Raw genomic sequence first — 22,884 nt, forward strand, 5'->3', positions numbered from 1 at the left:
GTCAGAAATCAGGGTTACTAATTTTTACACAAGTTAGTTTACATATGATATTTTTTTGCCCTGAGCTTCTCACTGAATGAATATTTTAAATGGTCTGAATTAAAGATGCACTGATATATGGTCAAAATCCATTGCTCATCTCTGGCTTTTGCCTCAGCTCTTGAAGGTCAAACACCTGAATGCTTACTTCAATGTCATTTCTAGCACCGACAAATCTGTGCATAGTCAATGATCATGTGCTTGATACCATCATATTTCAACCAGTGTAACATCAAAAATAAAAACAAGGCCTGGTCTTTCAGTTTTATCTTTACTATCTAAATATTCATTTTTAAATATAGGTAAGCATTTCATGTACAGAGAAAAATCTCCCAATGTGTTTCACGTGTTGAAATTCTATTAGATGAAATGTAAATGTGTATTTATACTGCAATATTAAAGTGTGGCAATAACTAACGAGGGTGAAAGCTATACAAATGTAAAAATTAAATCAAGGCAGAATAATAGAGATTATATTACCTACTCTCTTTATAATTTACAACAAAAAATAAGTGTTAGGAGTTGTTTTTGATTTTTAGTTACTTAACTCCATTCAGGCCATGAATCTTTCAGGAAAAAGTCCAATTTGAGAAGTCTTTACATCTTATGAGGATGAGTTAAAATCAGAAAGCCCACTCTGCCTCTTTAAATTTTCACTATGAGAAAATTCTTGAAAGTAATATTCAATAACATCCATGATTAGTCATCTTCAATCAAGACATAAAGCAAATGAAGAAAAACATGTTAGAGAATAAAGAACCCCAAACATATTTTGTTACTCCACTGTCCCCAGTTAAAATTGATTATTTAGTATCAGAATGCTAAATGCACTGTCATGATTATAAAAACAATCCAGAAGCTAAAATGCTGCAAAGAGTATAATTTCTATAATTTAATGCCAAACTTTAAATCATTAACAAAAAAAAAACTATAACAATCATTTCATTTTTTTTGTGATAAAATTTCCAATTCTTGCATTCAGAAGTTCATTCTATAATGGCCAAAGCTGAATATTAACGCTAATACTTGTCTATGTGGAATTAAACCAAAATATGCATTTGGTACACCTCTACTAAAAACCAAGTTCTTAGCCTGTCCGTTAAATAACAGCATTATTATAGTAATTGTTTAGGAGGATTATGGTGAAGAGCTAATAACCTAGCCTAATTGGTCAAATTTAATAGGCAGAATTAGCAGGAGGCACAAGAACTACTAACTGCTCTGTACATCAATAAAACAATTTGTTTAAAATGACATTTGTAGCAGAACTTTATGAATGCAACCTACTTCAGACTGATAAGAAAGCTCTGTTGGACAAACGGTAAAAATTCAGAAATTTTTTAGAGAGAACAGCAGTTAGTAAATAAAGAATTCTAATATTATTATTTTTTAAAACCTAAAAACTTTTCAGGGGTACAATAAGTCTTTAACACACCTTAACATACTAGAATACTTTAATTTGACAAACTGGGCTTCAAAAGATATAACTTAAAAGTACATCTCCCATGCCTTTATGAACAGAAAATACATGAAAATAGTATATAGGAAAATTATAATTAAGAAAAAAAGACAATAAATTGCAAAAACACACTTTGTTTTGTCTTTCCCCCTTAAAGTTAGGCAAAAAGTCTTCAGTGTTTAGGAAATTTATGGAATTATTAACTAGCTTATACCCACAGTAAGTAAACTTTGGAACTAGTTCCTCACTCATGCAAAGTAAATCATTTTCTAAACATCTAACATCTAGGAAGCATTCTTTCTTACCTATAATAAAGTAATACCAAAACATAAACAAGTAGCTCAGTCCAAAGTGCGTTTTTAGTTTTTAATCAGGATTATTCCTTATTAATTTCTATTCTTCCTATTTTAAATATGAAGAAAAATCAAGTAAGCCAAGTTATTGGCTGAGTTCACTAGGAAGAGTATTATTAGAATTGGGAAACTGCTGGTTGAAATGAAAGGAGCTAAAACTAATTATATGTTAAGTGATCTTTAAATTAGAGGAGAGAAGATACTTTACAGGCCTATTTTAAACAACTGAATTTAAGTACTGGGCTTAATACTTAAATTCAATTGTTAAAATGCTCTGATACTCCATGAGCTGCATTTCTTAAATCACACAGATGGCCTCCCTTCAACCGTAGTTCAGTTATCATAAGTCCGTGCGGCAAATAAATGTGAGAATTATCATGAGAGTATTGCAGAGAGATTTCAGGAACCACAAAAAAAGAGAAATTACTCTTTCGATAATAAGGAGTTATTAAGATACCACAGAAAAATCAGCTCTATTTGTAAAAATCATAGGTATATACATATATCTATATATACACATACACATACATATATCATATATATGATACTGGTCACATGAAGAAGCCCATCATAGACCATGTATATTATGTTAGTCACTTTAGAAGGGCTCGCTTGCCCACTGCTCACCTCCTGCTGTGAGGCCCGGTTCCTAACAGGCCGTCGCAGACCGGTACCGGGGTTGGGGACCCTGCTGTAACTACATAAAGAAAATACAGGAAGTTCACATTTCCTCAAATAGAACGTCAAACTGTCAATACGCTTGTCTCTAACCACAACTGTCAAATACTCAAAATATTTTGGAGGGCCACAGAACTGAAGAGTGCTTTTTCACCATGTGAAAAACAGGTATGATTTTTCCCCAAAGGAAAAATTTGAAATGATTTTTACTAAACAAAGTTTTGTTTGTTATTCTAGTTAAACATGATTTTATTTAGCAATATTAATGACACAACTTTTCTAGCTAAGCAATTATACCTTTTTCTATTCAGATATTCCAAACTTACTTGTCTGAATATAGAAAGTTTTAATTGCTTCACCAGTGGGGAAACAAAAGAATATATCTAGCTCATAGCTTAAAGTCTTGAGCTGGTTCAAAAGTTTTAAAACTCGTGAACCTTGAGTTTTATACCGTTTTATCAAAGGGTATAAAAATGCCTTTACTGAGTGTTTTCATTATAGATATCTTTCTTGCATGTGTTTAAGAAACTTGATTTCCTATTTAATGTATTCAAAGATTTGATATGCTCGGAGTTGTCCACTATATGGACAGGAATCAAGATATCCTAAGTCTCAGCCTGGTGTCAAGCCACCTTTAGGACTAATAAACAATTTGAAAATGTTCTTATTAGAGAAACTATGTTGGTGGATCTTTGTTACCATTTCAGTACTTTTTTTTTTTTTTTTTTTGCTATACGCGGGCCTCTCACTGTTGTGGCCTCTCCCCTTGCGGAGCACAGGCTCCGGACGCGCAGGCTCAGCGGCCATGGCTCACGGACCCAGCCGCTCCGTGGCATGTGGGATCTTCCCGGACCGGGGCACGAACCCGTGTCCCCTGCATAGGCAGGCGGACTCCCAACCACTGCGCCACCAGGGAAGCCCCATTTCAGTACTTTCTTATCTCTCTCTGTTTAAAAAAAAATTTATCTATGAAGCTAAAGAATAACTCCCTAACTACAAATGAGGCTTAAGTTATTGGGCCCAAGGGTAGAGTTAATTTTTCCGTTAGAGTAATAAGGAGGTATTTATCACTCAACTATTCTACTCAGAAACTAGCACAGGCTTGTGTACTGGAATTCAATAGTAAATACACAAAAAAGGAATTTCATTTATCAGCGCTAGTAAAAAGCGCCTCCTGAGTTTCAAAAAGCTCTAGTGCTTTTTGGCTCAGTGACTCATATAGGTGGACAGGATCAATACCAAATGATCTTAAGTTAACCAAGAAGACCTAACATTAAGTTGGAAAGTCTTTCAACACATATTTTAAAGAAAAGAGTAAGTAAATAATTGATACAACAACAAAGATGCTTAATAATTATGCAAAACAAAAAAGGATATAATTTAAGTTAAAGAACATTATGGAGAAAAAGAACCACTTCACAAACTATGATCCCCATGACAGACAAAAGTAAAAGGAAGCAGAGGAAAGAAGATCGTCACAAGTCTGGCATTTGTTCCTTTAAAATACTAAAGATAAGTTTACTTCTATTTTATCTAATAACTTTTGAAAGCTGCATTCAAATTTCAGCTTTTAGAATAATGGAACAAAAACACCACTGCTCGAGTAATGTTCTGAGAAAAGTTAATATAGCTTTCTAAAGTATCTAAGCTATTTCTTGGGAATACTTGCACACCAGGGGAAAAAAAAAAAAACCTACCCTTACAAAAATATACACACATTTAGACCGTGCACTCTGCGTATTGTTAACATTACCTTCCCAGTACACCTCTCTACACAGTGTGACACCCTATTATAGAGAATCAATCACAATCTCCTTTGGATTAGAATTAGTGATGTTTTTGAAGACCATTTTGCCATTTGATAAGCTTTTGTACAGATTTTTGAAGAACTTCCTCAAAGGATAAACAACTAGTTTAGATGCATAACAAGCCTAATTCTTTTATATCCAAAGCTGCCATAATAACTTCACAACTAGTTTCTTTCACTTGTCTTTCTAAACCATTCTCCCACTTAGCTTTGTTCCACTTTCTCAGGTGTCCAAGCCTAAATGAAGCCGAAGAAAAAGCAAGTGACATGAACAACTGGCCAATGATTTCTTAATGCAATTCAGATACCTGTGTATTATGGTCAAATTTCAATTATTTAGGAACTTTACCCAGACAGATGAATTCTCCTGTTCATATTTAGGACATTTTCTCTTCAAAAATGATTCCACCAGAGGATAAGAAAAATAGAGGTAACTGACCCTATAAAGACTACATTTGTTTCTAGCTCAAGTTTAACAGGCAAGCCATTTGATGAATAAGAACTATTTTTTATTATTATAATGGATAACTTTAATTCATAAGTTTAAAACTGGTGTTTCTTGGAAAGGATGTGACCTGAGGACACATTCTGTTTAGCTTGTACAGTGCTAGAGAAGCAAATGTAATCCACCATTTAAAAAACAGATGTCACATGAAAAGTTAAATTTCTAGCTTCCTCTTCCCACCAGATAAAAAGATTTGGCAGTATGTGGCCAAACTGCCACACAGAAACAACTGGCTAGAGGAGAGTAGTAGCTCTCCCCTTTCAATGGGACAGGGCTCAGTCCCCACCATTTGCTGCTATCACTAACACCAAGGTCAAATGTCAGTAGCCATTTGTCATCGATGTTTACCTTTTTTTTTTTTTAATTAGTGAGAATATTTCTTTGGACTCATGAAGAAATAAAAAATATACCTAAAGGGCCATGTGTTTCTAGGACACATGAAAGAATACTATTACATTTTCAATATACAAGTAAAATTGGTCTCTGCCAGAGATTACAACTTAAAATGCCATGATGAAATAAACCACAGAAAGACATTATTTGTATTAATTCTAGGAACCTACTAGAATTTGAGTGTTTTATCATGCAGTAATTCATAGGACAGATGAATTTTTTGTGACATTTAAAAGTACAATGAAGCCTTTGTTTCACTGTTCTTATGCTCATTTAATTAACAACCATATAGGCTATCTGCAAATTGACATGTTACTTGTTGCTGGGTTCTAAGAATGTTTTACAGTGAAAAGAAACTTCTGTTTACAAATATTTATTAAATTTCTAAAATCAAATATCTGAACTTTATTTTTCTAAGGCCAGATTTCATTAAAAGATTTTTTTATTGTTTTAAGTAAACCCAGTATCTAGAGAAAATAATTCTATTTATATAGACAGTGTTTATGTTTTAAAGCTGCTCCTGGTATTAATATAAAGTAATAAACATGAAGGTATTTTAGCATTGTATATTTTTTAAATGTTCATAGCAAAAAATATTAAACCGTACCATTATGTTGTTTCTTGTTTTTGGTATTGATTAACATGGACAACCCTTCAACAATTAGTCCCATTTAGTAAATTTGACCGTTTTGTATTTTTAAACATTGTTATTTAATGTTGACTAATTACTAATTTTATATGCTACTTATCAATGCTTTGCTCATAATTTTTCTAAATAGTTTTGGTTTATACTACAGTAATGATTTTTAATTTTTCCCCCACAGATAAAGCAAGTTTTCAATTTTGTTTACCATTCTCATTGCTATAGTTCATCAGCATGCCACAAAAGACAGTCAAGAGCTTCTCATTGGCGGGATCTGTTTTACTGCACAGTGACCTTAAATGGTCAATTACAATCTGTGCACCACCTGCTTGGTCAACTGCACTTCTGCCCTCATCTGTAAAACAAAGAGTCAAATTAAAAAGAAAAGAAAAAAGAAATGTACCTTACAATTTCAAATACAAAACATAACAGTTATTCCTTATTTAGTAAGTAGAAAATAAACCTAAGTAGGGCATTAAATATGACTTTTCGGAAAACAAAACAAATAAACATGGAAATGGGGGTGGGATGGGGAAAAGAGACAATCACTTTTTAGGAGAAAAATGATTATTCTCATTGGTATCATATAGGAACCTAAAGAACTTCTGTGGGTCCTAAGATTTTATGACTATCACATGTGAAATATTCTGCCTCCTCTTTCACAGATGACAACTCTGTGTAAGAGGAAAAAATAGGAACTAATATTCCATTGGAATATTTTTTTTCTCAGCTTGGAAACTACTAAATGTATCTTTCCATCAGTGGTTTCAGTCAGTTATTACCAAAGATAACCATCTGCAACACAGTATAATTTTAGATTACAACATGTAATTCCTAAAGATTAGTACTAGGCTCTTCTACTGGCATTTTCAATAGCACATAAGCATGTTCCCTTTTTCAATTCTTAGTAGTTTGTGTTTCATTTTTCCTTATTCTCTCCATTCAAGAACACACCAATACACTTCAACATTACAACCAGTGGTCAAATGGTCAGACATACCTTCTATTTATGTGTACACCTACACTACATAGAACAGATGTCATTTAATTGTTGGAACATATAAACTGCTTTAAAATACTTTCTAACCCTTGAACATAGAATTGGAAAGAGATGAAAGAAAGACTATGTCTTTCTAAATCTGACTTCCTTATATAAAATATGACAGACTCGGACTTCCCTGGTGGCGCAGTGGTTGAGAGTCCGCCTGCCGATGAGGGGACACGGGTTCGTGCCCCGGTCCGGGAAGATACCACATGCCGCGGAGCGGCTGGGCCCGTGAGCCATGGCCGCTGAGCCTGCGCGTCCGGAGCCTGTGCTCCGCAACGGGAGAGGCCACAACAGTGAGAGGCCCGCGCGCCGCCAAAAAAAAAAAGACAGACTCTAGAACAGCGCTATCCAATAAAAATATGAGAGCCACAAATGTGAGATACCTACATAATTTAAATTTACTAGTAGCCACATTAAAAACATAAAAAGTGAAAAATTAGTTTTAGTAATATATTTTACTCAATCCAATATATCTAAAATACTGATCACTGCAATACACAATCAATATACAAATTATTAATGAAATATTTTACATCTCTGCTTTGTAATAAACCTTTGAAATCCAAGTGTATTTTATATTTTACACTTACAGTTCCATGTCAATTCAGACTAGCCACATTTCAATTGCTCAAGAGTCAAAATGCCTAGTGGCTGCTATACTGGATCTTGCAGCTATAGAAGCACAACAGAAGGATCAGTAAAAGAAATGGCTCTTAGAGCTATGAAATTAGTGAGTAAATGAAAGATTTTCATTTTCCTAATAAAAGAACTGAAACTAAGGTCATATCTTTATAACTGTTGCTGAACCATATTAGAAAAGGAGGCAATACATATCATTTCCTGTGGTAGAAATACACACACACAACCTATATAGCAGGGTCTCATAAATACTAGCTTCATAATTTTGTAAAATTTTAAGGAAATCCATACTAAAATGAAACAAAACGGTTTTGTTCACTTAAGTTTTGTGTCACGTCCACTTGGCTTTATTCTATGATTATACAGATGCAGAAAAGGACCCTATGCTAATTAGCTAATAAGATCACAGAAAATTCTTAAGTGCCAAGGTAGCTAGTCACATGAGCCAGCCAAGGACATTGGTCCTATCTCATTTAGAAATCTAATTTCTAAAGTTTTCTTTTCCAATAACATAAATGTAAATTATCTAAATTGTTGGGCAATTTGTAGGATCATGTCAGAAAAAACTAAATATTAGGATGACAAATCTAAAGGTTCAGACCTTCAATACTATGCACATACAATATATATCCCATCCCTAAACTGCAAAGCTCAAATAGTTTTTGATTCTAACTGTTGAGTAAATATGGGCTTTCAAAATATAAATCATGTATGCTTAGAAAGCTAAGCTGGCTTCCTATCAACACTCAGGTATTCAATATTCAAAACATTAAATAATTCAATAAATTTTCATACAAATTTATTCAACAGATTTGGTCATCAAACTTAATAATGCAATAAATAAGAACGAAGCTACAATTAAAAGGCAAATTACCTACTTGTGTTTCAGAACCACAGTATTTCGCTTCCCTTCCTTTGCTTCCTTCTTCATTCCCTTCCTCCCTCCCTGCCCTGTTTGGACTACAAGATAGCTATGTGTTATCAAGGGTTGGCTGAAGAGCATAAGCTCAATTTCTACATTAGAAATTATTGATACATTATTACCAAATTTGAGAAGAAAAGCAAAGCACATATAATAGAAGATATCTGACTCAAGGAGAATTTTATTAAAATATTTTAAAGAATCTGAAGATGCAAAGAAATAATAATGCTTTTTTTTTTTTACTGGAGTATAGTTGCTTTGCAGTGTTGTGTTCATTTATACTGTACAGCAAAGTGAATCAGCTATATGTATACATGTATCCCCTCTTTTTTGGATTTCCTTCTCATTTAGGTCACCACAGAGCACTGAGTAGAGTTCCCTACTCATTTAGGTCACCACAGAGCATTGAGTAGAGTGCTATAATGCTGTGTTCCTTTATTCTACCAAAACCAGTGAGTAAGTTTTTAAAGGCATCTTACAAATCATTTAAAATACATATTAGAACATCTGTCATTACACAAGTCCATATAAACTGTGTTTCCGCAGTAAAGGTAACCCTATAGCTTTATGTTATATTAAAATGAGTATTATTGTTCACTTAAAAATAATTTCCAAAAGGTTCCTTATCCTAAACGTTCATATCCCCAAATGTAGGCTCACTTTTAACTCTTCTGATAATAAGTGACTTCTAATTTGTGAAGCATCCTGGGCTGTCACTTCTAGAAATATAATTTACGTTTTTATTTTCCATAATTATGAGGTATCCAACCACTGGGGAAAGTGCAGCCCACCAATTCTTTAAGCCCTGCTACATTCTTTAATGATGACCTGTCACACAAAGTAGTTACCAGCACAAATATGATCTTTCTTCACACTAGGTAAGAGCAGGGCTTTAAATCTAATGAGATACTGCACTTTAAACCTAACAGGTGGTATTACTCTTCAGTAGTCAAAAAGATATTCAGTAGCCAAAAGCAGGAAGCAATAAAATTTGTATGTCATGTTTAGTATGCCTCACAAATGAGAAAAAAATGAGAACAAGTTGGTATTCCATTACCAAGTACAAGTTATACGCTAAGGCTGAGGAAAGGACCTAAAAACAACCTCTGAATACAACTACCTGATGGGTTATAGTATATCCTACGTTCAGATTTGCTTGTATCTTTCCCCAAATGCTTAGTACACAGCAGGCACTCAATATTTATGGAATGGATGGGGCCTTAGGGTAGATTTTGGTAAAGTATGATTCACCTTGGGGATGAGAGAGAGGGAGGGAGAGGGAGAGGTGAGAATGAAAATCATTTACTTCTTTTTTAATGTTTAAACCACCACAATATGGTTTGGCTTTGCTTTTTTTGAACTTTATTTGAATGAACTCATGTTATATTCATTCTTTTTGTGCCTTCTTACACTCAACAGTATGTTTATGAAATTCATCCACTCTGCTATATGCTTCTTTGCTGTACAATATTCATTGTATGAACACATAGTAATTATTTGTCTATTCTTTTGCTGATTATTACCTGGGTTGTTTTTAGGTTTGGGCTATTATTTATAATACCCAGGTGGTATTGTTGGTTCATAGAATCTGCACATCTTCCACTTTTTTAGATAATGACCAACAGGCTTCCAAAGCCAGTGTACATTCCCTCCAGCAGTGTGTGAGTTCCTGCTGCTTCACTCCTTCACTACCACTGGCATTCTATTTGATTTTTTTTTTTTTTTTTTTTGGCGGTACACGGGCCTCTCACTGCCGCGGCCTCTACCGCCGCGGAGCACAGGCTCCGGACGCGCAGGCCCAGCGGCCACGGCTCACGGGCCCAGACGCTCTGCGGCACGCGGGACCCTCCCAGACCGGGGCACCAACATGCGTCCCCTGCATCGGCAGGCGGACTCTCAACCACTGCGCCTCTAGGGAAGCCCTCTATTTGATTTTTAAATCTGATGGGTGAGGTTGAACCTATTGCAGAATATACAGGAGCAGGTCTTTGCTGACAGTTTCCTTTTCTGTACATTCAACAAGACAGTTAATTTAGTTCAAGAGTATGTAGCATGTACATGGGGAAACAAACAGTTCACGTTGAGGGAGGGAGAAAAAGAGAGAGATAAATGGATGCATACATGCTAGAATTTGAAAGAAAAAAATGGAAAGAGAGCCAAGTAGCTACTAGAAGCTGACTATCAAGCCTGTGTAATAATATGACTGGATAAGCACAATTCTAGAACTTTTTTATACTCTTGCTTATAGAAAAGCCTTACAATAATATCAGCAAATACACTGTTGTTGTTTTTTTTTTATCATTTCAATAATCACCAGCTTTCTGAAAGGAGAATTTAGAAGGCTTAAATCTTTGAAAAGACTAAGGAGGAAGACTGGGGAAGCAGCACGGTGTTGGATGTCAAAGTGGCCCATAATTTGCAATAGCAAATTTTATCTAAAATTAATTTTTAAAAATAATTTATTTTTATAATCTAGAAGTCTATGTTTTCCAGGCTACCTTCCACTTTTGTGGTTTAAACATCACCTTTTTTCATATTTCTTCTCAGAAATTCTCAGTATCATAATTCTATTTTTAAAGAATTATGCCTACATACATATTTGATATGTTTTCCTCCCACCCTCTACTTATTTGTATAATAACAAGATCTTCATTCCTTATGCATCCATCTGCTCAAGCTACTTATTTCCCCCCAGAAGTAATAATCCTCTGTGACATCAGGAGTGGTTGCTGTGGTGATGGTTATGATGCACCACCTCAGAAAATTATGACTACACGAGAGAAATAAACTACAGGAGCTGATCATACTAATAAGCTTTCATCTAAATTCTGTCAAAAATTAATATTGAAAAACACGAGAAAAGTATGTGTTGTGGAGATACTACTGAATAAATTATCTTTTGTGTTTTCAAAGAAGTTTTAGCAATTAAAGAGTTCACTTTTAACATGTTACACTGTCATGGATTTGTGCACTGCCTCACTCACTCTGTTTTCTATAAAAGCATCCTGTACAAATGCTCTGTGTTAATTAACAATGCTGCCTGTGCACCGGCTGCACACACACATTATAGTAAGTGCTAGAGATTTGGCATAATTAAAGATGATACGGAGCATAAAGCTAACAAAGGCTCTTTAGGGTTACTGATGGCCAAAATAAAAGCTAAGGCTCTGAACACAGAGATAAAAATGACTTTTCTTGTACGTGTACTTTAGAGATAATACTATTATAAGTGAATTAAGAAGATAAATTATAAACCATATTTCATTTTTCTTATATTTCAACTCAGACTTTGCTTAAAGAAATTGTGATGATTAAATATCAGCCTTCTGAACTAAAACTTGGGAAATCTGAATTCCAATTCAACGTTCCCTCATTAAACACTAAAAAAGGTATATTGCAATACTTTTACCATGTGGTTCAGCAAGACAGTAGCACTATATTGGTGTCAATTGTGAATCTTTTTTAAAGATTCATTTCTGACAGGTTCTTGGGTATCTTTACCCCCAAAATCTTTTTAGGGTATCCATGAACTTAACAAATATCAAGACCAATCTACATTAAACAATAGCTGTCCAAAATGCGGGCTAAATGGAGAGAAGATGATAGGCAAAATCTATTTCACATATAATTGGTTAACAGATTAAAGAGGCAGAGTACAGTAACACAATTTTCATATCCGTATCAAAACTCACGGAGAGTCACACTTCCATTCATTGAGATCCACGTTGAGAGTGAGAAATTTCCATATCTCTGAGAAAATGTGCTTTAACTAACAATAGAATCACAGCAAAGAATGAACAAATTACACAATCTTTTCTTTAACGCTGTAACACTTATATGCCTTATAAACAAGGACAAACCCTTAAACTATGCTGCACATCTTTTCACACATCCCTGTCACATTACCCACGATGAGCCATCCAAATAGTCACAACTTTGACAAGTCCCTCCCTTTCCCAACTTCTACATTCTTAACAGAAACCATGCATCCTACTTTCAGACAGAAAAGAGAAGACATCAGATACAATCTTTCCCACTTTTTCACCCTCTCCACTTATTAGACCTAGGATGATATGCAACTTTTCCCAATCACTTTCAGTATCTCATACTGTAATTAAAGTTCAGTTATAGCTATTTAAGGGTAAAGAAGATTTATTTTCAACAGGAAGTAAGACTTCCCTTTTTAAGTATATAAAGTTGTAGACATGTCATAAACTGAGGACCTGAAGGGAAAGAACATTTAATGATGAAGTCCTTGGACTAGTCCTGGTTGTTGGAGTAGAAATTAGAATTTTTTTGTTACCTAAAATTTGGAATGTTAAAATTAAGAATTTCAATAAGGCAAAGTAGAAGTTTTTAATATTTAAAAAAACTGAGGTAATCACTCACTGAGTGATTATCACTGAGGTAATGACTTATAAAATAACTATAAGGTCTTTAAATTGGGGGTTTTGTTAAGATTGAGCATAAGAAAGCCTCGTAACCTCTGTTGATGTCAGTTTCCTAATCTGGAAAAGGGGGGAAAGCAAGAGTAGAAGATGGTCAGACTTCTTTTTAGCTTTGACATTCTCTTATTCATTTCAGTTTCTACTTCTATTTCTGCTGTGTCCATGTGTGCACACAGGAAATGTTTAACATATGCGTGTGTAAGGTTTTTTAATGTGTTAAATTTTGCTATTTTCGCTTTCCAATAATTAATCATTATAATTCATGTACTTATTTAAATTTTTCCCAAGTAAATATTACTAGACACTATAAAGACCATGGCAAATAAATCAGAAGTTCTTTTTACAAGCTAAGCTAGAAAGCTGAGCTCTGAAAAATTATACTGTCTAGAAAGAACAATAATAATTTTTGATGTGCTTTTTCTTAGTGAACAAAAAAGTGATTCAGAATAGGTGCTTAAAGTCAAAACAATTATAACTTAAGACCTTACTAGTATTGGTTTGGAAAAAGTGGTAACATTATAAAGATGCCACTTATTTTAATAACATTTATTTTAATAAGATAACATTTATTTTAATTACATTCTTCACGTCTTTCCTTCAGACTCTACTACTATGCCACTTTTAAACCTCCAAGAACAAATACTTTGTTATAACAGAATTTGAAAATGTGTAATATATACTAAACAAGGATCTTAATACAACAGGCAACATAAATTAGACTCATATTAAATGCAGGTACACAAATACTATTCTGAGACTTTTTAGTCAATACTAAACTATAACTGAGATTAGAATCCTAGATTTTAAACTTCAAAGAGCCCATTAAGAGCCCTTTCATTTTCAGTGAATGCCAGCCACATGTGTTACAAAACTCAGATGTCTTAGATAACTAAATGAAAAATATTACTGAAAATCCCCAAACTATCACATTACTCAGTTAAGAAAATGATTGAATTTCTAAAGTTTTCCAGAATTCTGTATGAATAATGATCCAAATAAGGAGTAAATAGGATAAAGTTTATAAATATTTTCATTAAAATGTGATTTAAAAAATGTTAGTCACTATCTTTAAATTTACCTGAACTGAAAAGGAATCAAATATCAAATTTCTTCTTATAAACTTCAAACACAAATTTATGACACACAGATTTACTCATGAGCATATGCTTAGCCTGCCATTTAGGTTCAGTAGTTTAATATCTTTAACTGAGATAACACTACTGATAAAGGAGTCTGCTTTTGAGACACTGACATCATTCCTGCTTATTATGGGTTGAACTGTATCTCCCAAAAATATATGTTCAAGTCCTAACTCCCAGTACCTCAGACTTTATTTGGAAACAGGTTCATTGAAGAGAGTTTAGTTAAGATGAGGTCATACTGTAGTAGGGTGGGTCTCCAATCCAATATGACTGGTATTCTTATAAGAAGAAGAGAGAGACGCAGAGAGGAGAATGCCATGTGAAGACATGAAAACACAAATGGAGAAGACAGCCATGTGAAGATAACAGCAGAGACTGGAGTTTGCTGCCACAAGCCAAGGAACTCCAGATGCCCCAGAAGCTAGGAAGAAGCAAAAAAAAAGCCCTCCTTGCCTACAGGTTTAAAGGGAGCATGGTCCTGCTTGACACCTTGATTTTGAAGTTACAGCCTCCACAACTATAAAATAATAAATTTGTGTTGTTTTAAGCCACCAGTTAGTGGAACTTCATTACAGCATCCCCAGGAAACTAATACACTTCTCTACATAAACAATGTGAAATGTTCAAGCTTCATATTAAAAAAAGAATATTTGACATTAAGTAAGCCTATACTATATATTCAGGTTTTATAAATCTCACAGAAACTACAGTTTTCAGATTACTAACAATAATATTTCTCAAGTATAATTAATACAAGACTTTATTTAATCAATAATACAGGACATTATATTATTTAATCAATTAATATAGGGCTTGAATTATTTACTTACCTATTTAATTACTTAATCACATGTAGCAACTGTGATATGGGTACAACCAATGGAAAATTACAGCTTCTTTCCTCACTACTTAATCTACTTTGAATTTCTTTCTACTTAGAACCAAAATGTTTAGAAATGGGTTTTGCTTCATAGATAAATAGTAACAGTGATGGATGTTCAACATGGTGCTTATCAATAATAGTCTACTGTTGGGAGAAGAACAAGAGTACGGAGAGAATCTCTCTGTGGAACAGGGAGGCATGAATGGCTAAAGTCTGAAGAGAGAGCAGGAACACTAAAAAAAGTCCTCTAGTACGCCTACTCTAAGCACAAGGTAGGAAGAGCCAACTACTAAAGTTCTGAAGACTACCGCACTGAAGTAAAGTTAGCAACAGCAAAACATGAACCCAGCTCAACTTCTGACTAGATTGGCTGGTCCTCCACCCCATACTAACTGCCTGAAATAAAAGGAAATGTGCTACTTCCAGAGATTAAATATTGTTAATTTCAGTCTCTAGTGTTTTCCTACACACAATGTCCATCATTCAATACAAAATTAAGAGACACATTTTAAAAAGGAAGGAAAAAATAATTCACTGTCAAGAGATAAATTGATTATCAGAATGAGACTTCATAGGTGACCAAGATGTTAGAACTATCAAAAAGGAACTTTAAAATAATTATGATTCATATATTAAAGAATTTAGTAGAAAAAGTGAATATCCATGAACACATGTGGAATTTTGTAGAGAAACAGAAATTATAAGAGTTAAATGCAGATGTTATAATGAAAAACATTATCAAAGATAAAGAATTATTTCAAAAGGTTGAGCAGTAGACAAAACAAAATGAAGGAAAGACTCAGTGAACTTGTAGATCAACAGAAATAAAAATTAAAACACAAAGAGACAAAAAAGAGTGGAGGAAATCCCAAAGCACATACAAGCTGAAAGAAAATAGCAAAGGGTCTAACTTAAGTATAACTGGAATCTCAGAAGGAGAAAAGATTGAGAACATGGTAGAAGAAACATTTAAACAGTTAACAGCTGAAAAATTTCCAAAAATAATGAAAGACATCATGCCACAAATCTGTGAACTTTAGGGACCCTCCCTCTCCCCAGCAAAGAAAAGAAAACAAAAATACACACCAAACAGTCAAGCTGCTGAAAAATCAAAGAAAAAGAGAATCTTTGAAGGCAGCAAGAGGGAAAAAATAGAAATATTTATATGTGGAATAGCAAAAATAAGAATACAGCAGACTTCTTATCCAAAACTATGCAAGCTAAAAACCAATGGAATAACATCTTTGAAGTACTGAAAGAAAAAAAAAACCTGTTAACAAAACAGATTTTCAGGCAGAAGGTGTAAAATACTACACAAGAATTTGAATGTATCCAAAGAAACAATGAACGATAAATATGACAAAAATCAAAGTAAATATAAAAATTTTTTCTCCTGTTTTTAAAAGTACCTGTCAAGAGAGATTGGTTCAATATGGCGGACCAGAAGGATGTGCGCGCACTCCCTCTTGCGAGAGCACTGGAATCACAACTAACTGCTGAACAATCATCGACAGGAAGACACTGGAACTCACCAAAAAAGATACCCCACACCCAAAGACAAAGGAGAAGCTGCAATGACACAGTAGGAAGGGCTCAGTCACAATAAAATCAAATCCCATAACCACTGGGTGAGTGACACACAAACTGGAGAACAATTATACAACAGAAGTCCACCCACAGCAGTGAAAGCTCTGAGCCCCACGTCAGGCTTACCAACCAGGGGGTCTGGGAATGGGAGGAGAAATTCCCAGAGAATCAGACTTTGAAGGCTAGCAGGATTTGATTGCAGGACTTCAACAGGACTGGGGGAAACAGAGACTCTACTCTTGGGGGGCACACACAAAGTAGTGTGTGCATCAGGGCCCAGGGGTAAGAGGCAATGACCCCACAGGAGACTGACCCTGTTAGTACCTGTTAGTGTTGGAGGCTCTCCTGCAGATGTGAAGGGTGGCTGTGGCTCATTGTGGGGACAAGGACACTGGCAGCAGAAGTTCTGGGAAGTACTCCTTGGCGTCAACCCTCCAGGGGTCTGCCATTACCCCACCAAAGAGCCTGTAGGCTCCAGTGCTGGGTCGCCTCAGGTCAAACAACCAACAGGAAGGAAACTAAACCCCACCCATTAGGAGACAAGGAGATTAACGTTTTACTGAGCTCTGCCCACCAGAACAACACCCAGTTCTACCCACCACCAGTCCCGCCAATCAGGAAGCTTTCAAAAGACTCTTAGATAGCCTCATCAACCAGAGGGCAGACAGCAGATGCACAAAGAACTACAATCCTGCAGTCTGTGGAACAAAAACCGCATTCACAGAGAGAGAGACAAAATGAAAAGGCAGAGGACTATGTACCAGATGAGGGAACAAGATAAAACCCCAGAAAACAAGTAAATAAAGTGGAGATAAGCAACATTCCAGAAAAAGAATTCAGAATAATGATAGTGAAGATGATACAGGACCTTAGAAAAAGAAACGAGGCAAAGATCAAGAAGATGCAAGAAATGTATAATAAAGACCTAGAAGAATTAAAGAAAAAGCAAACAGAGATGAAAAATACAATAACTGAAATGAAAAATATACTAGAAGGAATCAATAGCAGAATAACTGAGGCAGAAGAATGGATAAGTGACCTGGAAGACACAATGGTGGAATTCACTGAAGCAGAACAGAATAAAGAAAAAAGAATGAAAAGAAATGAAGAGAGCCTAAGAGACCTCTAGGACAACATTAAATGCAACAACAGTCACATAATAGGGTTCCCAAAAGAAGAGAGAGAAAGGACCTAAGAAAATATTTGAAGAGATTCATGTCAAAAACTTCCTAACATGGGAAAGGAAATAGCAACCCAAGTCCAGGAAGCGCAGAGAGCCCCAGGCAGGATAAACCGTAGGAGAAACATGCTAAGACACAGAATAATCAAACTGACAAAAATTAAAGTCAAAGAAAAATTATTAAAAGCAACAAGAGAAAAAGGACACATAACAAACAAGGGAACTACAATAAGGTTAACAGCTGATTTCTCATCAGAAACTCTACAAGCCAGAAGGGAGTGGCACAATATATTTATTTATTTGTAACATCTTTTTTAGAATATAATTGCTTTACAATGGTACGTTAGTTTATGGTTTATAACAAAGTGAATCAGCTATACATATACATATATCCCCATGTCTCTTACCCTTGCATCTCCCTCCCTCCCACCCTCCAAATCCCACTGCTCTACATGGTCCACAAAGCACCGAGCTGATCTCCCTGTGCTATGTGGCTGCTTCCTACTAGCTACTGGTTTTACATTTGGTAGTGTATATATGTCCATGCCAATCTCTCACTTTGTCCCAGCTTACCCTTCCCCCTCCCGGTCTCCTCAAGGCCACACTCTACGTCTGCATCTTTATCCCTGTCCTGCCCCAAGGTTCTTCATAACCATGTTTTTTTCTAAGATTTCATATATATGTGTTAGCATACAGTATTGATTTTCTCCTTCTGACTTAGTTCACTCTGTATGACAGAACATAGGTCCATCCACCTCACTACAAATAACTCAATTTCGTTTCTTTTTATGACTAATATTCCATTGTATATATTTGCCACATCTTCTTTATCCATTCATCTGTCAATAGACACTTCAGTTGCTTCCATGTCCTGGCTATTGTAAATAGAGCTGCAATGAACATTGTGGTACATGACGTATGGTTTTCTCAGGGTATATGGCCAGTAGTGGCATTACTGGGTCGTACGGTAGCTCCATTTTTAGTTTTTTGAGGAACCTCCATACTGTTCTCCATAGTGGCTGTATCAATGTACATTCCCACCAACAGTGCAAGAGGGTTCCCTTTTCTCCACAACTTCTCCAGCATTATTTGTAGATTTCTTCGATGATGCCCATTTTGACTGGTGTGAGATAATATCTCATTGTAGTTTTTTTTTTTTTTTTTTTTTGGTGGTACGTGGGCCTCTCACTGTTGTGGACTCTCCCGGAGTGTGTGGAGCACAGGCTCCGGATGCACAGGTTCAGCAGCCATGGCTCACGGGCCCAGCCACTCTGCGGCATGTGGGATCCCAGACCGGTGCACGAACCCGTGTCCCCTGCATCGGCGGGCGGACTCTCAACCACTGTGCCACCAGGGAAGCCCCTCATTGTAGTTTTGATTTGCATTTCTCTAATGATTAATGATGTCAACCATTTTTTCAAGTGTTTGTTGGCAATCTGTGTATCTTCCTTGGAGAAATGTCTATTTAGGTCTTCTGCCCAGTTTTGGATTAGGTTGTTTGTTTCTTTCATATTGAGCTGCATGAGCTGCTTGTGAATTTTAGAGATTAATCCTTTGTCAGCTGCTTCATTTGCAAATATTTTCTCCCATTCTGAGGTTTGTCTTTTCATCTTGTTTATGGTTTCCTTTGCTGTGCAAAACCTTTTAAGTTTCATTAGGTCCCATTTGTTTATTTTTGTTTTTATTTCCATTTCTCTAGGAGGTGGGTCAAAAAGGATCTTGCTGTGATTTATGTCATAGAGTGATGATCTGCCTATGTTTTCCTCTAAGAGTTTTATAGTGTCTGGCCTTACATTTAAGTCTTTAATCCATTTTGAGTTTATTTTTGTGTATGGGGTTAGGGGGTGTGCTAATTTCATTCTTTTACATGTAGCTGTCTGGTTTTCCCAGCAACACTTATTGAAGAGACTGTCTTTTTTCCATTGTACAGTCTTACCTACTTTATCAAAAATAAGTAGACCATATGTGCGTAGGTTTATCTCTGGGCTTTCTATCCTGTTCCATTGATCTACATTTCTGTTTTTGTGCCAATACCATATTATCTTGATTACTGCAGCTTTGTAGTATAGTCTGAAGTCTGGGAGCCTGATTCCTCCAACTCCGTTTTTCTTTCACAAGATTGCATTAGCTACTCAGGATCTTTTGTGTTTCCATACGAATTGTGAAATTTTTTGTTCTAGTTCTGTAAAAAATGCCAGTGGTAGTTTGATAGGGATTGCAATGAATCTGTAGATTGCTTTGCGTAGTATAGTCATTTTCACAATGTTGATTCTTCAGATCCAAGAACATGGTATATCTCTCCATCTATTTGTATCACCTTTAATTTCCTTCATTAGTGTCTTATACTTTTCTGCATATAGGTCTTTTGTCTCCTTAGGTAGGTTTATTCCTAAGTATTTTATCCTTTTTGTTGGAATGGTAAATGGGAGTGTTTCCTTAATTTCACTATCAGATTTTTATCACTAGTGTATAGGAATGTAAGACATTTCTGTGCATTAATTTTGTAGCTTGCTACTTTAACAAATTCATTGATTAGCTCTAGTAGTTTTCTGGTAGCATCTTCAGGATTCTCTACATATAGTATCATGTCACCTGCAAACAGTGACAGCTTTACTACTTTTCCAATTTGGATTCCTTTTATTTCTTTTTCTTCTCTGATTGCAGTAGCTAAAATTTCCAAAACTATGTTCAATGATAGTGGTGAGAGTGGGCAACCTTGTCTTTTTCTTGATCTTAATGGAAATGCTTTCAGTTTTCAGCATTGAGGATGATGTTGGCTGTGGGTTTGTCATATATGGCCTTTATTATGTTGAGGTAAGTTCCCTCTATGCCTACTTTCTGGAGGGTTTTTATCATAAATGGGTGTTGAATTTTGTAGAAAGCATTTTCTGCATCTATTGAGATGACCATATGGTTTTTATTCTTCAGTTTGTTAATATGGTGTATCACATTGATTGATTTGCACATATGGAAGAATCCTTTGCATTCCTGGGATAAACCACACTTGATCATGGTGTATGATCCTTTTAATGTGCTGTTGGATTCTGTTTGCTAATATTTTGTTGAGGAGTTTTGCATCTCTGTTAATCAGTGATATTGGCCTGTAGTTTTCTTTCATTGTGACATCCTTGTCTGGTTTTGGTATCAAGGTGATGGTGGCCTCATAGAATGAGTTTGGGAGTGTTCCTCCCTCTGTTATATTTTGGAAGAGTTTGAGAAGGATAGGTGTTAGCTCTTCTCTAAATGTTTGACAGAATTTGCCTGTGAAGCCATCTGGTCCTGGGCTTTTGTTTGTTGGAAGATTTCTAAGCACAGTTTCAATTTCAGTGCTTGTGACTGGTCTGTTTATATTTTATATCTCTTCCTGCTTCAGTCTCGGAAGGTTGTGCTTTTCAAAGAATTTGTCCATTTCTTCCAGGTTGTCCATTTTATTGGCATATACTTGCTTGACGTAATCTCACTTGATCCTTTGTATTTGTGCAGTGTCAGCTGATACTTCTTTTTCTTTCCTAATTCTGTTGATCTGAGTTCTCCCTTGTTTTCCTGAGAAGACTGGCTAATGGTTTACCAATTTTATTTATCTCCTCGAAGAAACAGCTTTTAGTTTTATTGATCTTTGCTAATGTTTCCTACACTTCTTTTTCATTTAGGTCTGATCTGATCTTTATAATTTCTAACCTTCTGCAAACCTTGAGGTTTCTTTGTTCTTTCTCTAATTGCTTTAGGTGTAGGATTACATTGTTTATGTGAGATTTTTCTTCTTTCTTGAGATAGGAGTGTATTGCTATAAACCTCCCTCATAAAACTGCTTTTGCTGCATCCCATAGGTTTCGGGTCATCGTGTTTTCATTGTCATTTGTTTATAGTATTTTTTGATTTCCTCTTTTATTTCTTCAGTGATCTCTTGGTTATTAACTAGTGTATTGTTTAGCCTCCATGTGTTTGTACTTTTTACAGCTTTTTTTCCTCTAATTGATATCTAGGCTCATAAGCGTTGTGGTTGGAAAAGATACTCGATATGATTTCAATTTTCTTAAATTTAACAAGGCCTGACTTGTGACCCAGGATATGATCTATCCTGGAGAATGTTCCATGAGCACTTGAGAAGAAAGTGTATTCTCTTGTTTTTGGATGGAATGTCCTATAAATATCAATTAAGTCCATCTTGTTTAATGTATCATTTAAAGCTTGTGTTACTTATTTATTTTCATTTTGGATGATCTGTCCATTGTTGAAAGTGGGGTGTTAAAGTACTATGATTGTGTTACTGTCGATTTCCCCTTTTATGGCTGTTAGTATTTGCCTTATGTATTGAGGTGCTCCTATGTTGGGTGCATAGATATTTTACAACTTATATCTTCTTCTTGGATTGATCCCTTGAACATTATGTAGTGCCCTTCTCTGTCTCTTGTAATACTCTTTATTTTAAAGTCTGTTTTGTCTGATATGTGAATTGCTACTCCAGCTTTCTTTTCATTTCCATTTGCATGGAATATCTTTTCCATCCCCTCACTTTCAGTCTGTATGTGTCTCTAGATCTGAAGTGGGTCTCTTGTATACAGCATATATACGGGTCTTGATTGTGTATCCATTCAGCCAGTCTATGTCTTTTGCTTGGAGCATTTAATCCATTTACATTTAAGGTAATTTTCGATATGTATGTTCCTAATACCATTCTCTTAATTGTTTTGGGTTTGTTATTGTAGGTCTTTTCCTTCTGTTGTGTTTCCTGCCTAGAGCATTTGTTGTAAAGCTGGTTTGGTGGTGCTGAATTGTCTTAGCTTTTGCTTGTCGAATCTGAATAAGATCTTTGCTGGGTAGAGTAATCTTGGTTCTAGTTTTTTCCCTTTCATCACTGGCAGAGTTTCTGCTGAAAGATCAGCTCTTAACCTTGTGGGGATTCCCTTGTGTGTTATTTGTTGTTTTTCCCTTGCTACTTTTAATATTTTTTCTTTGTATTTAACGTTTGATAGTTTGATTAATACGTGTCTTGGCGTGTTTCTCCTTGGATTTATCCTGTATGGGACTCTTTGCCCTTCCTGGACTTGATGAACTATTTCCTTTTCCATATTAGGGAAGTTTTCAACTGTAATCTCTTCAAATATTTTCTCCGTCCCTTTCTCTCTTCTTCTGGGACCCCTATAATTCGAATGTTGTT

At 35.3% G+C, this 22,884-nt stretch overlaps 1 protein-coding gene across 8 annotated transcripts in view; it reads right to left on the reverse strand.

Moving 5' to 3' along the window:
• RAP1GDS1 (Rap1 GTPase-GDP dissociation stimulator 1) overlaps positions 1-22,884 on the reverse strand; it is a 155,985-nt gene that overhangs the window by 48,970 nt on the left and 84,131 nt on the right. For 7 of the 8 annotated variants that reach the window (XR_012332173.1, XM_019926439.3, XM_019926440.3 and 4 more), the window contains one exon: positions 6,086-6,232. The exons of the other annotated variant lie outside the window; for it this stretch is intronic. Coding sequence is in view for 6 of the 7 variants with exons in the window: in XM_019926439.3 (XP_019781998.1) it covers positions 6,086-6,232 (147 nt within the window). In the remaining variant the exon portion in view is untranslated. The remainder of the gene's footprint in view (positions 1-6,085; positions 6,233-22,884) is intronic. 8 annotated transcript variants of the gene reach the window in all.

Source organism: Tursiops truncatus, chromosome 5 (genome assembly GCF_011762595.2).
Source record: "Tursiops truncatus isolate mTurTru1 chromosome 5, mTurTru1.mat.Y, whole genome shotgun sequence".
Classification (NCBI taxonomy): domain Eukaryota; kingdom Metazoa; phylum Chordata; class Mammalia; order Artiodactyla; family Delphinidae; genus Tursiops; species Tursiops truncatus.